The sequence below is a fragment of the Macrobrachium nipponense genome, chromosome 29, assembly GCF_015104395.2.
Source record: "Macrobrachium nipponense isolate FS-2020 chromosome 29, ASM1510439v2, whole genome shotgun sequence".
Taxonomy (NCBI): domain Eukaryota; kingdom Metazoa; phylum Arthropoda; class Malacostraca; order Decapoda; family Palaemonidae; genus Macrobrachium; species Macrobrachium nipponense.
The window spans coordinates 23,804,298-23,828,487 of NC_061092.1; the positions used below are offsets into that span (position 1 = coordinate 23,804,298).

General features: G+C 40.2%; 1 protein-coding gene across 2 annotated transcripts in view; it reads left to right on the top strand.

The window, feature by feature from the left end:
• The window catches only part of LOC135206191 (dolichyl-diphosphooligosaccharide--protein glycosyltransferase subunit STT3A-like), a 37,922-nt gene extending 14,709 nt beyond the window's left edge, over positions 1-23,213 (top strand). For both annotated transcript variants that reach the window (XM_064237515.1, XM_064237516.1), the window contains exons 10-13: positions 16,516-16,704; positions 17,502-17,721; positions 17,924-18,112; positions 21,897-23,213. In XM_064237515.1, coding sequence (XP_064093585.1) covers positions 16,516-16,704; positions 17,502-17,721; positions 17,924-18,112; positions 21,897-22,042 — 744 coding nt within the window. In that variant the 3' untranslated portion in view covers positions 22,043-23,213. The remainder of the gene's footprint in view (positions 1-16,515; positions 16,705-17,501; positions 17,722-17,923; positions 18,113-21,896) is intronic.
• The last annotated feature ends 977 nt before the right edge of the window (positions 23,214-24,190 follow it).

A 24,190-nucleotide genomic window follows, 5' to 3' on the forward strand; every position in this document is an offset into this window, starting at 1 on the left:
TAGGCACCCTTTCCTCGCTCGAACAGTTCTTTCCTCTAGGAAGACTACATCTTCGCCCTCTTCAGTTTTTCCTAAGGAAATCGTGGAACTGGAAGACGGGACTTCTCTCCGACAGTTTTCTCCTTCCAATGGAGATGAAACCACACCTGCAATGGTGGTTGTCCCCTCTAAAAGAGAACAAGGGAATTTCTCTGGAAGTTCCGAACCCAAGCCGAGTGTTGTATTCCGACGCATCGGAGAAGGGTTGGGGAGCAACACTAGGACCGAGAGAAGTGTCAGGCACCTGGAAGGCAGCACAGATGTCCTGGCACATAAATTGCAAAGAACTTCTAGCAGTTCACTTAGCGCTAAAGTTCTTCGAACCCTTTGTGACGAACAGTGTGGTCCAAGTGAATGTGGACAACACTACAGCCCTGTCCTACATTCGGAAGCAGGGAGGAACACACTCAGTGTCGCTTTACGAGATAGCAAGAGATCTGCTAATTTGGGCCTCACAAAGAAACATCGCCCTCCTAACAAGATTTGTTCAGGGGACGAGAAACATCAGGGCGGACAGACTGAGCAGGAGAAGCCAGGTCCTTCACACAGAATGGACTCTTCATTCAGAGGTGTGTCAGAGTCTTTGGGATCTTTGGGGCACTCCTCACGTAGATCTGTTCGCCACATTCCTTTCCAAAAGGCTGGAAGTCTTTTGTTCAGTGGTGGAAGACCCAAGAGCTCTCGTGGTCGACGCCTTCCTGCTGGACTGGTCTCATGTGGACGTGTACGCTTTCCCCCCTTTCAAAATCCTGGGACAAGTGTTGAGAAAGTTCGTAGCGTCCAACGGGACAAGGATGACCCTGATAGCCCCGTTTTGGCCAGCACAAGATTGGTTTGCAGAGGTGCTGGAGTGGACAGTTGGTTTGCAGAGGTGCTGGAGTGGACAGTAGACTTCCCAAGATCCCTTCCAAAAAGGATGGATCTTCTCAGACAGCCACACTTCGAGAGGTTTCATCAAAACCTCCCCGCTCTCGCTCTGACTGCCTTTCGACTATCGAAAGACTTGTCAGAGCGAGGGGGTTTTCTCGCGAAGCTGCAAGCGCTATCGCTAGAGCCCGCAGAGCTTCCACTAGACGAGTCTATCAGTCGAAGTGGGAGGTATTCAGAAGGTGGTGTAAGTCTAAGAAGTTGTCCTCCTCCAGTACCTCTATAACCGAAATCGCCGATTTCCTATTGTTCTTGAGAGAGGTCTCTCATTTGTCTGTATCGACAATCAAAGGATACAGGAGCATGCTGTCGGCAGTATTTAGAAACAGAGGCCTAGATATTGCTGACAATAAAGATCTGCACGACTTGATTAGATCGTTTGAAACGACAAAATCGAAGGAACTAACTCCACCCAGCTGGAACCTGGACGTAGTTCTCAAGTTCCTTTCGTCTGACAGATTTGAGCCTCCCCACGTAGCTTCGTTCAGGGATATAACAAGAAAATGCTTGTTTCTCCTATCTTTGGCGACAGCCAAAAGAGTTGGCGAACTTCATGCCCTAGAAGATGAAGTCGGCTTTAACAAAGACTCGGCCCTTTTGCTCGTTTAGAACTCTGTTTCTAGCGAAAAATGAAAAATCCATCGAATCCCTGGCCCAAGAGATTCGAGATCAAAGGCTTATCGAGTCTAGTAGGGAGAGAAACAGAGAGGTCTCTTTGCCCGGTAAGAGCCTTGAACTTCTTCTTACAAAGAAAGAAACAAATGGGAGGCTCTAGACAAAGTCTTTGGTGTTCGATTAAGGACCCCACAAGAATCATGTCTAAGAACGCATTAGCTTTCTTCATTAGGAGCGTCATTACGGATGCTCACAAGTTCTGTCCTGACGACTCTTTTCCGCTTTTAAGAGTAAAAGCCCATGAAGTTAGAGCAGTGGCGACGTCTCTCTCTTTTCAGAAGAATATGTCATTAAAGAAAATCATTGACACGACATATTGGAGGTGCAATTCAGTTTTTGCATCTCACTATCTTAAAGACGTTCGCGTGACCTACGAGAAATGTTTTTCTCTGGGACCATTTGTATCGGCGGATACAATACTGGGTACGGGAGCAAACACCAATCCTTAAATTTGTACATACCGTCTACTAGATATGTTCTAGATTTCTGCTGACAAAAGAGGGCTCGGTGCTGCACTGGCGGCCAGTCACTGTTGTTCAGTAAGGAACTCTTGTGATATCTTTTAGGGGAGTATTAAAAGTTTTTTTTTTTTGAGAATTTTTTTCATGAATGAGTTTTTTCGTTTCGAGTTATGGGTTGTTTGTTATGAGTTCGGGGATAACTCAGAACAATTCTATATATAACATGGTGGTTAGGATCAGGTGGTCGGGATTGGTTATGCTCCTTCACAAGGTGTGTTGTCATAGAAGTGGTCCAGTACCCATTGACAAAGTCCTTTTAGGCTCTGCCGAGTAAGCGGTTCTTATACCCATCGACAGACCCACAAGAACTCTAGCCATAGATCTAATATCTCGCTAAAGTCTTGAGGTGATGCAGACTACCGGGCTACAGCCACGAAGTCTACCACCTATCAGGTAGGAACCAAGGTTTTTTCTTTTATACCTACAACATATGTTGTTTACCTGTCTATTCCATATTAGCTGTCTCTGACCCTCCACCAAAGGGTGCCAATCAGCTATGTATATATCTGACAGGTAAGTTCATTGTATGAAAATGATATTGTTATAATACAATAAAGTTTCATACATACTTACCTGGCAGATATATACGATTAATGGCCCACCCAGCCTCCCCGCAGGAGACAGGTGGAAGAGAGAAAATATGATAGAAAACGGGAATGGTTCCTAGTCCTGCCGCCCAGGGCAGGCAGGTAGATCACCTGACCTACCGGTAGCGAGTGGCGCGAAATTTGAATTTCTGTCGGGGACGACGGAGTCTTAGCTATGTATATATCTGCCAGGTAAGTATGTATGAAACTTTATTGTATTATAACAATATCATTTCCTTAAGATCAAATAAATCGTTTTAAGTTTATCCCTCCTCCAATGATGAAACGGAAAATATTATACGACACCGACGGTTCTTTTACTGTCTAGACAAATTAAACCAACTCAAATTTGGTAAGGTTAAGGCCTGGATTAACCTTAGATCAAATGAAAATGGAATGCCTTTTGATCACTTGCCAAGAGGCTGCTACGTTAGAAGCAACAGCTTCTTCTGTCTTTCAGACTGCTTCTTGGCTGGATCTTTGGTCGACAGCAGTTGCAAAGATTGCATCCTCAGAAGTGAGGAGGAAGGCAGTGGATGAATCAATGTTCATTAGCAATTGCGTACTTGACTAATTTAACCCTCTTACGCTGACTGGACGTATTTTACGTCGACATTTTTTGTCTCCCGCGTGCCGACTGGATGTATTTTACGTCGACTGACAAAAGTTTTTTTTTTAAATTCGCGGAAAAATACTTATAGGCCTACCAGCCTAAAACTTTTGAATCACGCGCCTTGGGGGATGCTGGGAGTTCACGGATCAAGGTGTTGTTTTGTTTACAATCGTTACGCAGGCGCGCAAGCGCGAATTTCTTTCTTGCACCACTAAAAAGTATCTGACACATCTCGGAAATTATTTCGTCACTTTGACATAATTTTTGTACCATTGTAAATTAGCCGTTACATGAAGTATTATGTATGAAAATGTGCGCATTTTTATGTAGAATAAAACAATAAAATACTCATGATTGTAGCTTTTATCAGTTTTGAGATATTTTCATTTAAATAACGATAATTGCCAAAGTTTCAACCTTCGGTCAAATTTGACTCTACCGAAATGGTCGAAAAACGCAATTGTAAGCTAAAACTCTTATATTTTAGTAATATTCAATCATTTACCTTAATTTTGCAACTAATTGGAAGTCTCTAGCACAATATTTTGATTTATGGTGAATTTATGAAAAAATTTTTTCCTTACGTCTGCGCGGTAACTCTTCCGAAAAAAATCATACATGCGATTGTGGTAATGTTTGCACCATTTTAAAATTAGCCGTTATATAAAGTTTTATATATGGAAATGTGCGCAATTTCATGCACAATACAACTAAAAACAACCCATGGTTGTAGCTTTTATCAGTTTTGAGATATTTTCATATAAATAACGATAATTGCCAAAATTTCAACTTTCGGTCAACTTTGACTCTACCGAAATGGTCGAAAAACGCAATTTTAAGCTAAAACGCTTATATTCTAGTAATATTCAATAATTTACCTTCATTTTGCAACAAATTGGAAGTCTCTAGGACAATATTTCGATTTATGGTGAATTTATGAAAAAAAATAACATTTTCTTTACGTCCGCGCAGTAACTCTTCCGAAAAAATCATACGCGCGATTGTGGTAATGTTTGCACCATTTTGAATTAGCTGTTACATAAAGTTTTGTATATGAAAATGTGCACAATTTCATGTAGAATACAACAAAAAATAATTGAAGGTTGTAGCTTTTCTCATTTGAAATATTTGCATATAAATCACGATAAATAGAAAAAAAAACCAAGTTCGGTCAACTTTGACTCTACCGAAATGGTCGAAAAACGCAATTGTAAGCTAAAACTCTTACAGTCTAGTAATATTCAGTCATTTATCTTCATCTTGAAACAAATTCGAAGTCTCTAGCAAAATATTTAGATTTATGGTGAATTTAAAAAAAAATCATTCCTTCCCTCCATACGTCCCATTCTCGGAATATTTGCTCCGTTTCATATTAGGCATTTCATAGAGTTTTATACATGAAAATGTGCGCAATTTTATGTAGAATAAAACAAAAAATATTTGAAGGTTGTAGCTTTTCTTATTTCCGAAATAATTGCATATAAAAAATATATATATATAAAAAATTTGACATTCGGTCAACTTTAACTCGTCAGATATGGTAGAAAACTGCAATTGTAAGCTAATACTCTTATAGTATAGTAATATTCAATCATTTGTCTTCATTTTGAAAGAAATTGGAAGTCTCTAGGACAATATTTAGATTTATGGTGAATTTTTTGAAAAAAATATTTGTTTACGTCCGCGCGTTACGAATTCATGCATTATTTTGTGATAATATTTGCTTTTATCGTTTTACAATGTGTTATATACCAAAATGATCGCAATTTAGTGTACATTACAATGAAAAAAAAAAGTAACTTGTTACCTTTAACCGTTTTGCGCACAGTGCGATTTGAATACAATTATATATGAAATTTCGTTTTTGCGCTATCATATATCGCATTATTTATATATGATAATGATAATTTTTTTCATTTCTGATGGTTGCATACTAAACTTCACGCAATGACAAAAAAAGGAGCCAAAAATGAACTCTTAATCTTGAAAACTAAGCTCGCTGTGATTTTTTGAAAAAAATATTTTTTCCGCTTCCGCGCTCACTCCGAAACTCCTCCGGCACACGGGAGACAATTTTTTTTTTTACCGCTTCGGCGTAAGAGGGTTAAGTGCCAATGTTTGGGCAAATATCCTGTTAATGAGGAGGGATGCAGCTTTGGCTAGACTAAGTTGCACTGTTGATTTTGATTCCCTGCTAGCAGTGAGGAATGGGAATATCTTAGTCGCAATTGCTATTGCCAGAGGCCGTACTAGAAGAGGCTATAGATAGAAGAAGGATGGACACTAACGATAGATTGGTGCAGCAGGCAGTCAGGCTAATCCTATGGAGGTAGGGCAGCAGCAAATACTTCGGAAGAAGCCAGTTAGGCATAACATCCCTAATAGAGCAATGAGACCCTCTTCCCCAAAGAAGGTAACTCATCAGCCCTTTCACAATAGAAGTAACAGAGAAAGGGGGATTAGGGGAAGAGGAAGGGGCTCAAGACGATAGGATAGGCGCCTCTCATCACTCAGCCACACCAGTGGGGGGTTGCCTGGCAAATCACTGGAAGGTGTGGCAGGAACTGGGAGCAGAGCAGTGGGAGGTGGAGGTCCTCAGGGTCGGGTATTTGATTCCGTTCGAAGTATCCCCACCCCTGACAGAACAGCCATTGTCTCACTTCGTTTATGCTCAAGAACTTCAGAAGGCTTTTATTCTGCAAGAGGAAGTGAAGAATGGAAAAAGGGGCTGTGGAACAAGTATCCATTCTGTCAGAGGGTTTTTACAACAAGATTTTCCTTGTACCCAAAGCCCAGTGGGGACTGGAGGACAGTAATAGACCTGTCAACTTTGAATCTGTTTATAAGAAAAACCAGATTCAAAATGGAAACTCCAAAGATGGTTCTACAAGCAGTCAGGATCAAGGACTTTATGCTGACAGTCAACTTGAAAGGCGCATACTTTCAGATCCCAGTCCATCAGTCTTCCAGGAAATTTCTCCACTTCAGTCTTGCAGAGAAAGTTTTCGAGTTCAAAGTTCTGTGCTTCGGATTGACAACATCTCAAGTTTTTACAAGAGTGTCACTCTTGTGTCGACATGGGTGCATGCTCAGGGGATCAGGCTAATAAAATATCTAGATGATTGGCGGGTGATAGCAAAGTCCAGAGAGAAATTACTCAGGGACAGGGCGACCCTTCTACGGTTTTGTCACAGTTTAGGCATTGTGATAAATCAGGAGAAGTCGCAGTTGGATCCAAGTCAACGGCTGGTGTATCTGGGAATGGTTATAGACACAATAAAAGCCAAAGTATTCCTGACAGACCAGAGAGTAGAGAAATGCAAACAAGTGGTGAATGCCTTTCTTGAAAAACAAACACAGCCAGCAAAACAGTGGCAGGTAGTACTGGGAGTTCTAACTTCCTTGGAGAAGCTAGTACCACAAGGGAGGTTACATCTTCGATCTCTACAATGAACGATGAAGGAGTTCTGGTCACCAATAGTAGATCACACGTATGAGCAGATTCCCTTTTCAGCAGAAGTGAGGAAAGACTTGCTGTGGTGGGTGAAGGACAGCAATCTGACAGTGGGTGGTCCCCTTCAGCAACCCTCCCCGAATCTCCTGCTGTTCTCAGATGCGTCACTAGAAGGTTGGGGAGCGCATATGTAGGAGCTGATGGTTTCAGCAAAATGGAGCGGCGAGGACAGAAAACTCCATATAAACGTGCTGGAGCTAAAAGCAGCATTTCTAGCACTACAGGAATTCCGGGTGAGGGTGCAGGGGCATTCAGTGGTTTTGATGTCAGACAACACCCCAGTAGTAGCTTACATAAACAAACAATGAGGTCTAGTGTCTCGATAGTTACATGTGATGACAGTTCAATTTCATCAGTGGGCTGTAGAGAACGTAGTAGACATCAGGGCCAGTTATATTCCGGGAAAAAGAAACATAGTGGCTGACAAGTTGAGCCGCAGGGATCAGATCCTGGGAATGGAGTGGTCCTTGCACCAACAAGTAGTGGACAGAATGCTCAGGTTGTGGGAAAGGCTGATCATAGATCTATTCGCAACCAGGTACAACAAAAAGTTGGGAGTGTATTTTTCGGTAGTCCCGGACGTAGAGGCAGTAGCAGATGTGCTACAACACCCATGGGACAATCTGGACGTCTACGCATTTCCTCCATTTTGTCTAATCCGTCAGGTTCTGAACAGGGTAATGAGGTCTCAGAACCTCAGAATGACTCTGGTAGCTCCGTTATGGCCAAAGGCAGAATGGTTTCCAGACCTCTTGGAATTCCTAATAGACGTGCCGAGAGAGTTACCACCATGGGACAACCTGCTATGTCAGCCGTACATGGAGAGGTACCACTGGTCGGTGAAGTCCCTATCACTTCACGGGTGGAGACTGTCGAGTATCTCTTGCGAGTGAGAGGTTTTTCGCAAAAAGCAGCAGCGCAGATGGCAGGAAATATCAGAAAGTCATCAGCTGCAGTATACCAAGGAAAATGGTCAGCATACTGTGATTGGTGTCGTAGAGGGAACTTGTCTCCACTCGGTACCCCTATTCAGCAGTTAGCAGACTTTCTGATATATCTCAGGACAGAAAGGCATATGTCTGTGTCTGCGGTGAAGGGGTACAGGGCTGCTCTAGCCTCGGTCTTACACATGAAAGGCGTGGACATTTCATCTTCATGGGAGTTGGCCATGTTGATGAAGAGCTTTGAGCAGTCATGTTCACCAAAGGAACTGAAAGCCCCAGATTGGGATTTGACCATGGTACTGAGTCGTCTGACAAAACCCCCCTACGAACCACTAAGGCAGTCCACAGATAGGACCCTGACCCTGAAGACAGTCTTCTTATTGGCCCTAGCTTCAACCAAAAGGGTGGGGGAACTACATGGCCTGCCATATATTGTAAAGCACTCGAGAGGTTGGAAGTCAATGGGATTCGAGTTTGTGCCAGAATTCGTGGCCAAAATTCAAAACCCATCAATAGTGGATGGCAGATTTGACTCTTTTTCCATACCTTCTCTGGCAGATTTTGTAGATCATGACAAAGATGAGATGCTTCTGTGTCCCGTCAAGGTAACAAGAGAGTACTTAAGGAGGACAAGGCACCTCAGGCCAGGGTGCAGGAGGTTGTTCATAAGTACAGGATGGAACAAAAAGGAAGTGTCCAGGAATACAATATCGTTTTGGCTAAGAGAAACGATCAGGAATGCCTACATGACAGAAGGCAGGGTGTCAGATAGCCAGGAGAGGGCTAGGGCTCATGACATTAGAGGCTTGAGTGCTTCTTTGGCATTCAAGAAGAATATGTCTGTGGAGAGAATTCTGAAAGCTGGTGTTTGGAAACACCAAACGACTTTCACTTCCTTTTATTTAAAAGACGTTGTCCATAGATCCTTGGATACCTTTTCCTTGGGTCCAGTGTTATAGCTCATCCAGTACCCCTGGCAGGTCAGTTTGTGTCTAGTCTAAGATGAAGGTATGAAAGTAGAATGAATGGGATGACTGGTCTTTTTTCTGTACTACTTTCTTTCTACTCCTTTACCTACGGGCAGTATGAAGGAGAGTACCATCATGAGCTGTAACAGACTAGATGCAGGTGAGGTGGTCAGCCATACTGTAAAGTTATGTTAGAGTATAGTATACTTTTCAGTAGCAACACACCCCTCTCGGTAATAAGGAAGGGAGGGATGATGGTAGATCCAGATACAAGGGACAAGAGTGGTGTATGAGAATGGAGGGTCCTCTATTTTCCCATAGTTTATAAACCATGGCATGATACCAACACCCAGTGAGGGAAACCAATAGATTTCCTTTTATCTTTGGTTCAAGGGTTATAGTCCATTCTCTTAGAATACTCCTAATATTCAGAAATGGATATAGATGGCAAACTCCCAGTCAGTTAGAGACTTACCTCCATCCAATAAGTAAGCCTATCCTAATGTTAAGACCGAAGGTTTGTTTCGTATATGAACAAATGACAAATTTGTAACTAATTTGTATTTTTCATAACTAACAAACCTGAGGTCTTAACATCAGGATTTACTAGCGCCAAGCTGGAAACCGGTAGAATTAAAATTAAACTTGAACGATCCAAGGACTATTGGCATCTATACCAGGTCATGGGGCATGTATACCCAGAATGCCCTCGGCGTCGTGTGACCGACCCGCCAGTTATACTTCTAACCCAGTTAGACTGCTAGAGGGGTGGTTCAAGGTGGGCCTTTAACTGTTAAGACCTCAGGTTTGTTAGTTATGAAAAATACAAATTAGTTACAAATTTGTCATTTTAACTATCAGTGTTACAAACGCTGCAGGTAAACTCTAGTCAATGAGGTACCTGTGTTACCGTTGGCAACGCTGCCGTAAATACCGGCCACCAGAGGCCTGTCTCCTCAATTGTTTCTTGTTTGCCATGCTGTGCGGATTAGTCCCACATCAGGCGAACTTTTGGTCATTTAGCCCGACCCCATTCAAAGAGTTTTTGTATTTTGGATACAGATTACGACCTTGGACTGTTATTAGCGTTTTTCTCCCGTTTGACTTTGGATAACTACTTTGTACTCGCTATGGATAAGTTAGAAAATAAACGTCGTCGCCGTCTGCAAACGCCTCTGCTTCTGCTTCATCTACAGTTCGAGGATCGAGCCTTCTACTGCTGGACATGTTGGTGCTCATCGACTCTAAAATAAACGTCGTCGCCGTCTGCAAGCGCCTCTGCTTCTACTTCATCTACAGTTCGACGATCGAGCCTTCTACTGCTGGACATGTTGGTGCTCATCGGCTCTGAACACCCTGCAACCGTAGGATGAGTACCCTCACACGATCGACGTTCTTTTCGTTATTTCGTGTAGGAAGGTTCAGTGCAATACCAGTCAGAGATGTTTGTCTTGGTCAGGAGACAAGGAAACATTAGAGTTAGCTATTCAAGAAATTAGTGGACAGGTTATCATCTAGTAGCATGTTTAGCATATTTCTAGCCTGACGAATAATTTAACCAAAATAGAGATATGTAGTGGTAGTAGTAGTATAGTTGATTCTAATCGTTCTTTTTCAGCCGCCCTACCTGTTTCAGAACCAGCCCTAACGGGTGCTGGGGGTAATGGAGAACCACAAGCCTCCGAGTGGGTAGGTTCTGCCGGCCCCCTTGGCGCGGATCAGGCAGTGTTGGCAGCAGATTTCCCTTTCCCTCGATGTGTAAGTTCTCAGGATGATGAAAATCTAGGTCAGATACAGATGAGTAGGGATAATAGGCTACATAGTGTTCAGGAAGAGAAGTGCTGGCTTCTTCAGGTCGGTTTTCTATTATAAGTAGTAGTTTATAGAGGGACAGTGTCCTAAGAGCCTCTTTGGGTTTTTCCTGCTTCGAGTTCCTTGCATTAGAAGCTTTCTAGGCCATGGTTGGTCGTTCAGATCTGGTTTCGGGTCTGTCGGGTTCTAAAGGGTTGAATACTGCTCCTTCGTCTTAAAAGTTCCTTTCCTCTACATATATGATATGGTAATATCAACTAATTCTCTGTTCAATGCATATTGACTTATGATAATTCAGTATGTAGAGAAGTCGAATAACAATTAACTACGGCTAGCCTAGTGTTCACGATGATATATCGTATGCATATACAGTAGCCTAGCCTAAAGTATTCCCTGTACTACATATCGGTAGAGTAATTTTTTATAGTGGCTAATGCTGTAGGCTCAAGGCATTCTGACTTCAGATAATTCAGTACAGGTGTACTAAATTGAACACGAACGAGAATCCGATCTTAGGATAATTCAATATGAATGTAATCGAACAGGAATGAAGATCAGATTCTGTCCGACTTCAGCATTATAAGTTTATTATATGTATCATCATATTACCGTAGTATAAATACTAACTCAGCAGTCATTCTCGCTCTGGAATCAGCTGATGGCAAATACGAGTTTGCGTCACCGTATCCAACTCATTCTTGTCCTGATTGGCTAGCATTACTAATGTAACAACTCTTCCTCACTTATGCCATGTTTGTCGTCTTGAAGGAGACGTGTTTTCAACTATGTTGACATTTAACATAGTCAATAATGGTATCTTGTGCCATAGAATCAGATATCAGATACTATAAGGAATTAGTTTGTATGACGTCTTCGTCCGTTTAACAGACTAATTGCCGTCAGTAATTACATTATGCTTATGTCAATTACAGTTACAAAAAATAATTACCAGTTGTATTATCAAATTACAGTGACAACTGAAATTAATTTTAGGCCTAATAAAGCTACATTTAATTACCATAAAGTATGTAATTGATTACTTTTCAATTAAATTACAATTACACAAGCTTGTCGTCAAAACAGCACTGTCATACTCCGTGTGGCTTAGACAGACAATGATGCCGCCTAGTCTATTTCCTTGGCTCCAGATTCAACCATATTACTTGGTCTCGGCTAATGTTTTTGTTCCTAGTTAGTATAAACGAATTTCTGGATACTTAATTTATATGGAACGAAGTCATATTGTTCGTCTTACGATTTAATTTAAGGCTAAAATTTTACTAATACGTCTCATTGGAAGCTAGTTTTTCCCTCAGGTTAGATTGCGTAAAATTTAGCGATTCCGTTCGTTTTCACTCGTGTTCATAGGTTTTACAAACCTTACTTTATTAATCTTTTGTTGGTGTGAAAACAACAGTAAATGAGCTCGTTCATGCTATTAGTTTCTTTTACCACGGCTAATTTTGAATTCATACAAAAGCTTAGGACTTCTATCCAGGTTGCTGATGCACGTAATATTGCTTATCAGCTACATTTATAACATGAATACAGTAATTACTGTCGCACGTGGATGAATACAATAAACAGATGTTGCTATCGGATTCGATTACTGTCGCACGCGGATGAATATAATAAAGTGATGTTGCTTTTGGATTCGATCGTATTAGCAACAAGTTCTCGTTCTGTTGTTCATAGCTGTACGCAGTTATACGAGTATATATTATTATTAAGATAATACTTTTTAACTTAGAAGAGGGTGCAAATTTATGGAGGTGGAGATGTTAGACGATTGTTTCTCTCTCTCTCTCTCTCTCTCTCTCTCTCTCTCTCTCTCTCTCTCTCTCTCTCTTTTACTTTCTTGATTCCATATTCTCTCTATTCATCCTATTTTCCACCCTCTCCTAACACTTGATTCATTGTGCAACAGAGAAGTTTTTTCTTCCTGTTACACCTTTCAAACGCTTTTCTGTCAATTTCGTTTCAGCGCTGAATGACCTCATAGGTCCCAATACTTGGCCTTTGGCCTAAATTCTATTTTAAACCCAACAATCTCGCTGTCTGACTGCACGCTGCTGCCTACACCAGCTGCGCAAGAGATATAGGAAGACTTAATTGCAATGTAGTGCCGATTTTAATTACTAACCCCATCGTAAAATCGATTTAACGCAAGTCAATTACTGTAGCTTCAATACGGACTGTATTCATGATCACATCTTGAATAATTTTCCTGATTTTCTAATGTTTGTCAGATTATTGTGGGGAACAGAGTCGGTCTAGTTTTCTCTCTCGCCCAGTTTTTCTGTTAAAACTTATAATGTCTTTACACAATCTTCTTTATCTGGACATTTTTCGGATGTTGCTTCGGAGTCTTCTCGTTCATCCTGTTTTCTTTGCCAATAACACAGCAGAGCAAGAGTTTTCATGGTTTCATCCTAAAATTTGGGGATCTCTCTCTCTCTCTCTTTGGGGTTAAGGAAGTAATTTTGCAGGGGCTGCCTTCTTAGCACCTTCCACAGGTCCTTTAGTTCTCAGGCTGCTGGTGTTGATGCTTCAAAGCGGTATCCGCTACTCCGTATTTTCATACTTACTTGTTTTGAGATGTAATGTGTCCTCCGTAGTTCTTGCGGGGGCTACGGCAGTTGGAGATTCATCTGCGCCATCGTTGACTGTATTGATACCCTTTCATAGGGTAGTTAGTAATCTTCCTTCTTCGTTCCCATTTATATACCTTAGGTGTGTGAGACGTAACATGCTTACTGCGGTAATTGCTGGGGGGCTACAGCCGTTGGCAGTTTGTCTGCATCATAGTTAGCACTTTTTGTGCCCTCGGCCCCCTTCTTAGGATAGCTGGTAATTTCCTTCTGCGGCTACCATTGGTTCCACAGTTCGCAACCCGTCATTAAAGCACTATGTACCGCACAGTTGGTTCTCCACCTGCACAATGTTGGCGCTAGGTGCTCCGGTGGTTACTCATAGTGACTTCTCTTTCTCCTTCTGCTTATTTTCTCAACTTTTTCCTGCTGCTTTTCTGTTCCACCTTTAGGGGTTGCAATGTGGGTTCGACTTTGATTCCGTGTCTACTGGGAGTACTTCCTTCCCTCACTTGCTCCGGACTCCAGTCCAGGTTTAGTATTGGTAATGGGCGTTAGTTGGATCGCGTTTGCGACCTCTTCGCTCTTAGGGGGTGTTACTCGCCTATTGTAGTCGGCCCGGTCTCGTGTCATAGTCACTGGTGAGTGCGGAGTTTCGCAGTCAAGTGAGACTGGTTCAAGGTTAGATCATCGTCGTGGTTGGTACACGTTTGGCCCAACAGTGTGGGAGTGACTCGCAGGGGTGGGCGTTCATCGCCAAGGTATATTCGGCAAAGGTGTAATGTTATCGACACTGGGTAGTGAGGGTATGCGCAGTCGAGTGACTAACTCTTGAAGGTTTTGCGGAACTGGTGACAGTTGGCTCTTGTGAGGGGGTGGACAGCGGTCGGACAGGGGTTACGTCATCATGTCTGGGCGAAGTGCGGGTTGCGCAGTCGAGTACGACTTGCTCAGGAATTTATCATCTTCTTGCGCAATCGGATCGTTAGGCTCAGATATGATGGGATCTTGTATGTCATTTGGTATTGAGCAGCCAGGCGTAGTAGGTTCCGGGTTCTTGGGTGCTGCTTTTGTGGGGGTTCGGCCTTTCTCCTTTTTCCTGTTCCGGTCTGGCCGGACAGGTCTGATAGAGGATAGATACCTTTGAAGAGAGACTCGTTTGCTAGTTGTGGGTTTTTGTTTCTCTGGTGAAGGAAGAGAGTATAACGGATTGTGGACTTTGCCCATTCTCTCTTTCCGCATTCCAGGCTCCAGAGGAATCTCACAGTTAATTCAAGTAATGTTTGATATGTTGTATTCAACCAAACCAGCAGTCTCTCAAACATCAAGTAGGCTGATCTGGTTTCGGCGAGTTGGGCAGTTTTTGGGGAAGGACTTAGGCTAGCATCACTTTATGTATGAGGTAGCAGGTAACTCCTCTGCCAGTTTACGAGTCAGTTGCGCCTTTTCTCTATTGGGTTCCTTCATTGATTCGTGTGGTAGGGTTTACGGATCATGAGGCTCGTACGTATTTGGAAGACACCTTTCACAGCCAGTGGGAGGCCTTGTCCCACTCTGTGTGGATGTGGTGAGAGTCGATGGGTTTCTCTGAGCCTGGACTGTTTGATAACCTCTTCACTTTGGTTTCGAGGGGGTTTACATACCAGACTAACATTTCTGATGGTTATACTATGTTCTTGTCAAGGAGAGGTGGGACTTCTTGTTAAATCATTGCCTCAGTGCTATCCAGACATTCAAAAGAAGGGGTTCTTAGTCAATCCAAGGGCGCAAAGTATCGCGGAGGGCTACTCTTTGGCTTCCGGAGAAATGTCTCTGTGTCGGCGATCGTGTAGGTGGTTATTTGAGAGTCGGTGTGGTTTTTCACAACACCGTACCTTAGGGAATTTCAGTTTCTTCAGAGAGGGTACTTGCGGGGTCCTGTCATTGCAGTAACTCAGTTTTATAGTTGGCTTGGTAGAGTTAGGGTGTTAGAAGTTTAGGGAGGCAGTGATAGTCTAAATGAACTTTATGGTGTTAGAAGTTTAGGGAGGCAGTGATAGGCTAATGAACTCTAGTGTTTCTGTTGGTCAAGCTTAGACTGAGTGTATTGTTCCTTTAGGCCCTTGAGGTTAGGCAGATCCCGATGGTCTTGTTGGAATAACTACAACTTCTTCAGCACAAGTCATCTACATCAGTGAGCAGTAGAGAATTGAAGGTCCTATACACTCAACTTCTCCTCCATACATGAGAGGCTAGATAGCCACATGGGAGGTTCACCATTTCCCCTCCATACATGAGAGGTATAGAATACCACATGGGAGGTTCGTCAGACTCAGGTGGTACCTTGGACTCGACATTGACGGTATGGTACTTCCTCTGCAAGCATCCTCACCTACTGAGCTGGACAACCAGGTAAGGAGATATGTTTTTACCTCCATGAATAAGAAGCATAGCTTATCACATGGGAGTTAGATAACTAGGTGAGGATACCTGCTTTTATACATGTTAGGTTGTTTATGAGTTACCTGCATAGGTTCCGTGGACAGGTCGGGCTGAATTAGATTGATCCCACCTCCGAGTAAATGTTGTTAATTGGGCTAATTCAGGTGTTCAGGGAGTGTATTGCAATATGAAGTTTTCATAATAAAACTAATATTGTAATACTTACCTGAACACCTGAATGATTCCTACCCTCCTCCCCACTTAAATTTGATAGTGAATGATTCAATTGAGGAGACAGGCCTCTGGTGGCCGGTATTTGCGGCAGCGTTGCCAACGGTAACACAGGTAACTCATTTGACTAGAGTTTACCTGCAGCATTTGTAACACTGACAGTTAAAATTATCCATTTAGTGGGTAAATATGTGGGGATATAGTTCGGGCTGGTCAGTGACCAGGGCTAATTCAGGTGTTCAGGTAAGTATTACAATACTGGTTTTATTATGAAAACTTCATATTTTTGGTATTTTATTATTCTCTTGTTCTCTCCTTCTCAATGTGGGTGTGTTTTACTCTGATAAAGCTAGCCTTTCACATTAGTGCAAGACTAACCTTTCAGTTTCCGTTTCACAAATTAGTGGCATTATCAGTAGCTAGGGGTGTTGTCAGTAGTTTCTATAAACAAGAGTACTACTATAAATAATTTGCATCGTCAAATTTTCTAGTAATAAGATTTTTTAGTAATAAGATTCAGCATGCAAGTTAGATAAGTCCAGGACAATTTTGGTTATCATCTAAAGGTAGTAGTTTTTAACTTACAATCATGAGTGCTATGTAACCAACATTTACTTGATATACTGAGGGTCAGATTGTTATAACAGCATTCTTTCTATGTTTTCCTTTCAGATTGCTACTATGTTTGTGTGTATCATGTCCATATTTTTGGTGATGTATACACTGCATTGTACTTGGGTTACTTCAGAGGCATATAGCTCCCCTTCCATTGTTCTCTCAGCTCGAGGACATGATGGATCAAGGATTATATTTGATGACTTCAGAGAAGCATACTACTGGTTACGCCACAACACACCTGAGGTCATTATTATGAATTTCTGTTTAATCATTGAAAAGTCTCTCCTTCTGTTAGTGCCTTAGTTCTTTAGTTCTGTTATCTTTCTTCTAATCCAATATATACTTTCATTTGTAAGACTAAATTATTTTTGGGGAGACATGGAAATTTAGAAATATGGCCTGCTAATAATCAGGTAAAACATTACTGTAATGTTTTACACCTGGAAAAGGTGTCTCCTTTGAGGAGGCATAACCTTTCACAGGAAAGTCATATTCAGCAAAACCCTGATAGGTATTGTACCCTAATCAAGCCTAATGTCAGCTGTGATATTCTTTCTCTCTCTGCTACTCCCATTGTGGTAGGAAGTAAATTTTTCACATACTAAACACAGCAACCTTATTCCTTGTACATATATTCCATTTTACACTCCTTGTATATTCCATTCTACACCTCTGCAGTATAGTGTAGTGAGTAATGGATTGGTTTATAGATAATTTTAACTATGAAGTACTGTTCTATAATTGAATACTTAAACCTTACCATTAAGAGTTGTAATGTTGGAATATCTGCAAAGAAAAGAGGAAAGCATTTGGCTTTCAAATTAATCTGGTGTTAATTTCTTTTGCATATGCAACATTATTTAAATAAAAACTTGTATTAGATACAGATATCAAATATTGCATATTCTTTTTAGGTAATAACTTGTGTCAACTAATGATTCCATAAGTAGTTGTAGTGGTGTGGTAGTCTCATATATGAAGTTTGATGTTGTGATTTAAGAATTTATGATGAAGCTCTAACCTAAATCTCTTTTAATTAGGATGCAAAAGTGATGTCATGGTGGGATTATGGTTACCAAATAACAGCAATGGCAAACCGAACCATATTAGTTGATAATAACACTTGGAACAATACTCATATATCACGTGTTGGCCAGGCAATGGCCAGCACAGAAGATAAAGCTTATGAAATAATGCGGGAACTGGATGTTGACTACGTGCTTGTCATATTTGGCGGCCTCACTGGTTACTCTTCAGATGGTAAGGTGTTCCATAGCTAAATTTTTATTGTCCAGTATGACTTACAACCTTTTGATAGTCTGATAGTTAGATAACATCATTTGCAATCACACAGATATGAGCCCTTGAGATTATAATGTATGCAAATATTTTTATAAAAGTCAACTTGTCATTTGACCTTTATTTCTCTTTGTAGATTGGCCTATTTTCTTTTATTATTCAGATATCAACAAATTTTTATGGATGGTTCGAATTGGAGGTAGCACAGACAAGGGTGCTCACATCAAGGAGCATGATTACTATACTCCTGCTGGAGAGTTTCGCGTCGACAAAGAAGGGTCACCGACGTTACTAAATTGCCTGATGTACAAAATGTGTTATTACAGATTTGGACAAGTTTATACTGAAGGAGGTAAGTGCATAATTTTCTTTGTTTGATGTGAGAAGCTCAATTTTGATATTATAAATATAAGAAACTGAATATTTTAGGAAAAAAGATTATGTTTTCACATACAGTTTTGAGACCCCATGTCTCCTCTACAGGATGGAAACTAACTTGGGGGTGTTATGTCATAAATCTCTATTTGAAAATGTACTCATCCTTAAATTTGTGTTTCTTTATATTTTGTTGGTTTATTTACAGAAGTTCTTTCAAGCATTTATTACAAAAGCAGTTTTAAGAAAAAGTTATGTCAAATTATTTAACAGAAGGGGAGAGGATGTAAGAAGTAGAATAGAATTTTACTTGACAAAAAAAAATTATTTACTATGGCATACAAAGAAAAACAAGAGTATGCAAGGGACAAAAGTTAATAAGTTGTAGTGGGTGTAAAGCAAGTACCAAATGTGAGACCTTTCTCATAACTGGCAATTTAAATCTGTCTACCCTACATGTTAAAGATAAAGTGGAATGAGAGAAATTACCCTGAGAAACAAGAACACCACTAGGAACAAGTGCCTTGCCAGAAACAAATGCTAAACTAACTGGGTTAGTGAGAAGCTTGAGTGACAGGGACAACGTCAGTGAATTCTAAGGAGGAATTAGAGGAAACAAGATGCTAAATTTTGAGTACCTTTTTCAAGAGTGACAGCTATAGTATTATTAGGTTTGAAGGGAGGAGGAAGCAAGATCTTCAGAATCTTTTTGAGAAGGTTTGTTCAAAGAGGAGTGAGCTATTGAAATGGGTTGAAGTCAGGTTTTTTTTTTATCTGTACATTTCTTAGCAGTATAAATTTTGGGTTTGCAATAATTTCGTGCAGGTATGAAGACTGGAAAAGTCTGAGTACATTATAACTCCATGTAGGCTTAATATGCTTTAGCATAGTTAACCAAGTCTTGGATGAAGAAAGCAGTACATTCAGGTTGAAGATGGAAGCAGTTGTTGGTATTATCATCTTCAGGGGCTTCCTCCTTCAACTCACTAGCATTGAAGCAGCAGCTGTCTTGCTGTCAGACAATAGTTGGAAGCCAAGATTTAATACCAGTGTCATCCAGCTACTCACATACATCAGCCTTGGGAATTTCGTCACCTCCCTTTGTGAGTTGGGCATGCAAGTTGTCAACATCAAAACCTTGGAAGTCTGTCAAGTCTTTATCCCCTGTTCAGGATCAAGTTCCAAGCGTGCTCCAAGAATTACATGTTGACGTCCTTCCAAGAATCTGCAAATTTGTAGGTGGCTGACTTCATTGAATACTTTCAAAGATTCTCCAAAGTCTTGCCCCCCATGTATCCAAGTCTTGCTCCTTCTGTTTGTCTTGGAACACCACTATCACCTCTTCTAGGAACTTACTGTAATATAGCAGCTTTGCTGCAGCAGTTTCTCCTAGGTCCATCTGTTGTATGAGTGTAGTCATATTAGGAGGCAAAAACATGACTCTGATATGACCTTTTTCTCCAACTGATTGAGTCATGGAAGGATGCACAAGTGTGGCTGATGATGAATAACCTCCCTTCAAAAGTGGTTATGGAAAAATTTTAAATGATCTTGGAAGTGTACCAAATCTTTGTTAAATGATACCAAATCATTGTGAGAATATCCATCAACCCATGTGGGGCACAGAGTTGCTTTGAACATCCATCTACTTCTGGTTTGCAGTGGTGGCAGCATTTGCACATGACAAAGGAGGCACTTGTTGCTTCCAAAGCTTTCTACTAGGTAAATTCTTTTCTTTCTTGTCAGCTAAGGTTTAGTGGGCAAGGAGCAATAGAATTGACCAGTTCCTTCAGCATTTTAGGTTTTACTCAAAACAAGGCCTTCCTTTTTCATCAAGAATACAGTATCTTCTGAAATTCTTGTTCCCTCTTTGGGAGCATCCAAGGATTTGCCATAAGTCTTCCTGTTGGAAAACCCTCAGATGCCTTAAATCTATAACACCATGGAGATCTGTGACTTTGTAGCTGCAGCTTGCACCATGTAGTACATGCACTCTGGTTGACCACCTCTGCTGATACAACCAGATCAAGGTTGACTGTGGGCCTCACTCTTAAAATCATCTTGCTGTACTTCTTGAGCTTGTCTGTGGCAGCCTTGATATCCTGCAAAGTAGAATGTGCTTTAGCCTACTTTCCCATGATGCGAGTCATTGACCAATTGGCCTCGATTCTCTCCATGATTTCAGCTTCTTCTGAAGTGTCAGCACCTTCGTGGGCCTCTCAGGAGGTAGTGGGGCCATACAGAACAGACAGGATCACACACACTAATAGCAGCACTTGCAACACTGCAAGTATACCAGTAAAAGCAACAAAATTTGTGGAAAGCATTGTGACACAGGATTGTATAGCAGCAGTTAATTACGCAGTTACCTAGAAATGATACGCAGCTGAACAAGAGTGGCGCACGCTTGGCCACAAGTGCATAGGTATCTTAGAAAACAGGCAGTGAGAGAAGGAAACTTATGTTATTATCATGTTATATATATCTATCAGCTATTCAAAGGTGCTAAACAAACTGACTTATAATGATGTTTTGTTTTTGTGCTAATAGTGAAAGCCCACCCATGTAACTTCACTGCAAGTCAATGCAGTGATGATGTACCGTTCTCAGCAAACAAAATGACGTGTGATAACACATTAAATGATGCAGTGCTTTTAAGCCAATAACAGATATGAAAGCTTTCAAGAAGAGAGAGACCTGCCTAGCCCTCCTTACTCAGCTCTCCAATGCTCCCACTAAAAACTTATCTGGCCTATCATATCCAAAATATCCCAATCTTAGTCTGTACCTCCATTCATATTATCTTTCTTCCATCTTGCTATCCACACTCCTAACAGTTATTTCATAGTGCGACTGAGAGTTTTTCCGCCTGTTACAACTTTAAATACCTACCAGCTCTCAATTTCCTTTCCATTGTTAAATGACCTCATTGGTCCCTTTGAGCTAAACTCTATATTCCATTCCATTCTATTCCCATTCTTAGTGTGCTAATGACTGTAACAGCGCTAACATTGCCTCCTTCCCCAGCATTGCCAACTATATGCACTTTTTCTTGTTTTTTATTTAATGTTTTATATATATATGTACAGTGATGCTGTGGATTTCCGGGCAATGTCAGTGTCCAGATAGTGTGAATACCGATAATCAAGGGATTACTAGTAGTTTTGATAAAAAAAAGCTCCTCAGAAGCTTCAATAGAGAAATTTAGATTGGGGAAAGGTTAAAACTCAAGAATTATCAAATAGATAATTCTTGGCATGCTGTTCTGAATAATGATTTTTGCCAAGACAGAAGCTGTTTGGCCTACTCACTTTGAACTGGTACTCAACAAAAACAAATTCTTGGTTTCTATACTTTATTAAGATAACCACTATAAAATATATAAAGTTGTAAGAATGTGAGTACTATAGATTTTACTGATAAGTTAGGGTAAGCATTGCTGTAGTGGTAGATTTTGGCGAGAAGAAAATTTGGAAAATAAGAAGTTAAGTGTCATTGAACAGTGAGAAGGTTAACATCAAGACCTGATTTTTTTTTCTTTTGGGAAGAAGTAAGAGATTAGTATAAAATGGGGTTTTTTGGCCTTGTGAGTCTTAGTTTGGCAATGTAAAATCAGATATTGGTTATGGTATATATAAACCTGTATATTTAAACTACATTTGATTTTTTTACTGCACTTCAATGTTACAATCGTTAGTTAATGCTTCAGTGTTCCAGTCAGTACTTAATGCTAATAAATTAAATTTTTTTTTTTATTTCAGGTAAGCCTCCTGGTTATGACAGAGTTAGAAATGTTGAAATAGGAAATAAAGATTTTGAGCTGGATGTTTTAGAAGAGGCTTATACTACTGAACATTGGATTGTTAGAATTTATAAAGTAAAAGACTTGCCCAATAGAGGTGCATAACTTTCATGGTTGTATAGTAAATTAAAAAATTGATACTAAAATTATGTATTATCTACAAAGTTATTTTTAATCAAATACATTCCTCCATACATAATTTTTTGCAGTTTTACACTGAGAATGAGAAGAAAACCATTTGTACTGCTCAGGACATTCAAAACTTTTGGTTGGTTGTGGTTTATGTCCAGCAATAAAGACGTGAGATTATGTTGGGTCCATAAAAAAATTCAGTGGTGTTCTGTTTTTGTGTTTATGTATACCAATGTTAAGACATAATTAAAAGTTGGTAACATTTTAGGTATTGTTCAGCTTGACATTTGGGTTTTTGTTTTTGGTATGGTGGGCTGCTATTTCAAACTTTGTTGGCTATCTTTCATGTTTCATGTTTATAACATGAATTAATTTAATCTCGGTGGCACATTAAACTCCTTTGTGTTTAGGATTGTCTGACTATAACCATTTAACAAACATATCAACAAGTATGTTACATAATGGTGGGTCAGAGCATAAGACTATAAAATGTATTCAGTGATTGTGACATGCAAGTTTTAGTCCACTTGTTGCATCCGAATGAAATTTGTTTCCTTGAAGTGTATAAGTTCTGTTGAACTTCCTTGGCAAATAATGCTGATTATTAGAAGTATGTATGTATTGATCTGTATTTCAGTTTTCTTTGAAAGAGTGTATCTATAGATAAATAAAATTCCAGTGGAAATCATTAGTAAATTTTTGTAATTATATTTCTTTGACTTGAGTTGGTGAGTGTTAGTTGTACAGCAGTGGACATTTTGTATCATCTTTATCATTTTCATTAAAATAAAGTTCACACCATGAGTAGTCTTTTAGAATTTTGTTTTAGATATTTTGGTGTGAATTTTATTTTATACAGTATTCATTTATACATTTTTGTTGTGAGTTTGTGTGCACATTGATATTTTAAAATACTTACTGAATTGAAGACGATGTTCATTGGGGACTTACTTTCAGTTAGTATTTTGGTCTTGGTCCAAATTAAGTGTTGACTTGAGAGCACAATGGTTACAATGTATTGTAATTTCTTAGGTTTAGAGACTTGAGTTAAATCTATATTTGAGTAACTACATGTTGGCATAAAACATTTTCTACTAAGTATATTGAGGATGGATTTTTTTTATCTAAATAAATCTGAATATGTCCAAGTTTTTAAATTTTCACATCTCAAACACCAGATCCTACCCTCCTCTTTTTCTGGGGCCATCATAGAACAGAGTTGCCTTGTGCATATGATTGATGATGCTTTATCCTGACAAATTGTAAAGAAAAATATCGTACAAAAAACTGCATTTCATATGAAAAAATGTTTCATTCCAGTTGATTATAACCTACGTATCATTAGGCTGTATTGAATATCACAAGTGTAATTTACCAAAAATACTAAGTTCTCCAGGTACTTTGTATCTTTTATAGGTATACTAACCAGGGCCTTTTGTGTAGGAGTACTATTCTTCAGCATGAGCCGGAAATGGTTGCTACAACTTGGTAAGAAGGTTATTTATTATAGAGATGGGTTGGGGGAAGGGACTACCCACATACCCTTCATAAACCAGCACGTTTTCTTTAGCATGAGAGACTGTAGGGCTGTCATGTAGGATTATGATAAGAGGCTCTTGTTTTTATACCTAGGAAAAACGCAAATTACTTTTCTTGTGATTTTTTCTTACAGAATTACTATACACTATTTCCCTCCATATAAGACTCACCTGTCAGTTGGGAGGATAGTCTTCTAATTGACTAGCAAATTGAATCTCCACCAGGAAAGGCCATGCTCCTGTTCATGAACATGATCAGGGAACCAGTGACTCCTGTAACCACATATACAGTCTGGAATATGGATGCGACTGATACAGGCTTGAGCTAGGGTGAGATTTATCGGAACTCTCACTCTAGGCAACTTCAGAGAACCAAGTGCTGCCCTAAAGATCAGGTAGCAAAAGTGAGAGGGCAGTTAGTGTCTGGGTCAGTTATAAATTGATAGGTTCAGACAGTATCTGACAACCTGTGCACTTGTTAAAAAAGAAGGCAGAGAGAACACAAGTCATGAGCCAAGCTCAAACAGAGTCCACCTCCAACATAGCCTGTCCAGCTCATACTTGGCCTGACTGCTGCCTTGCA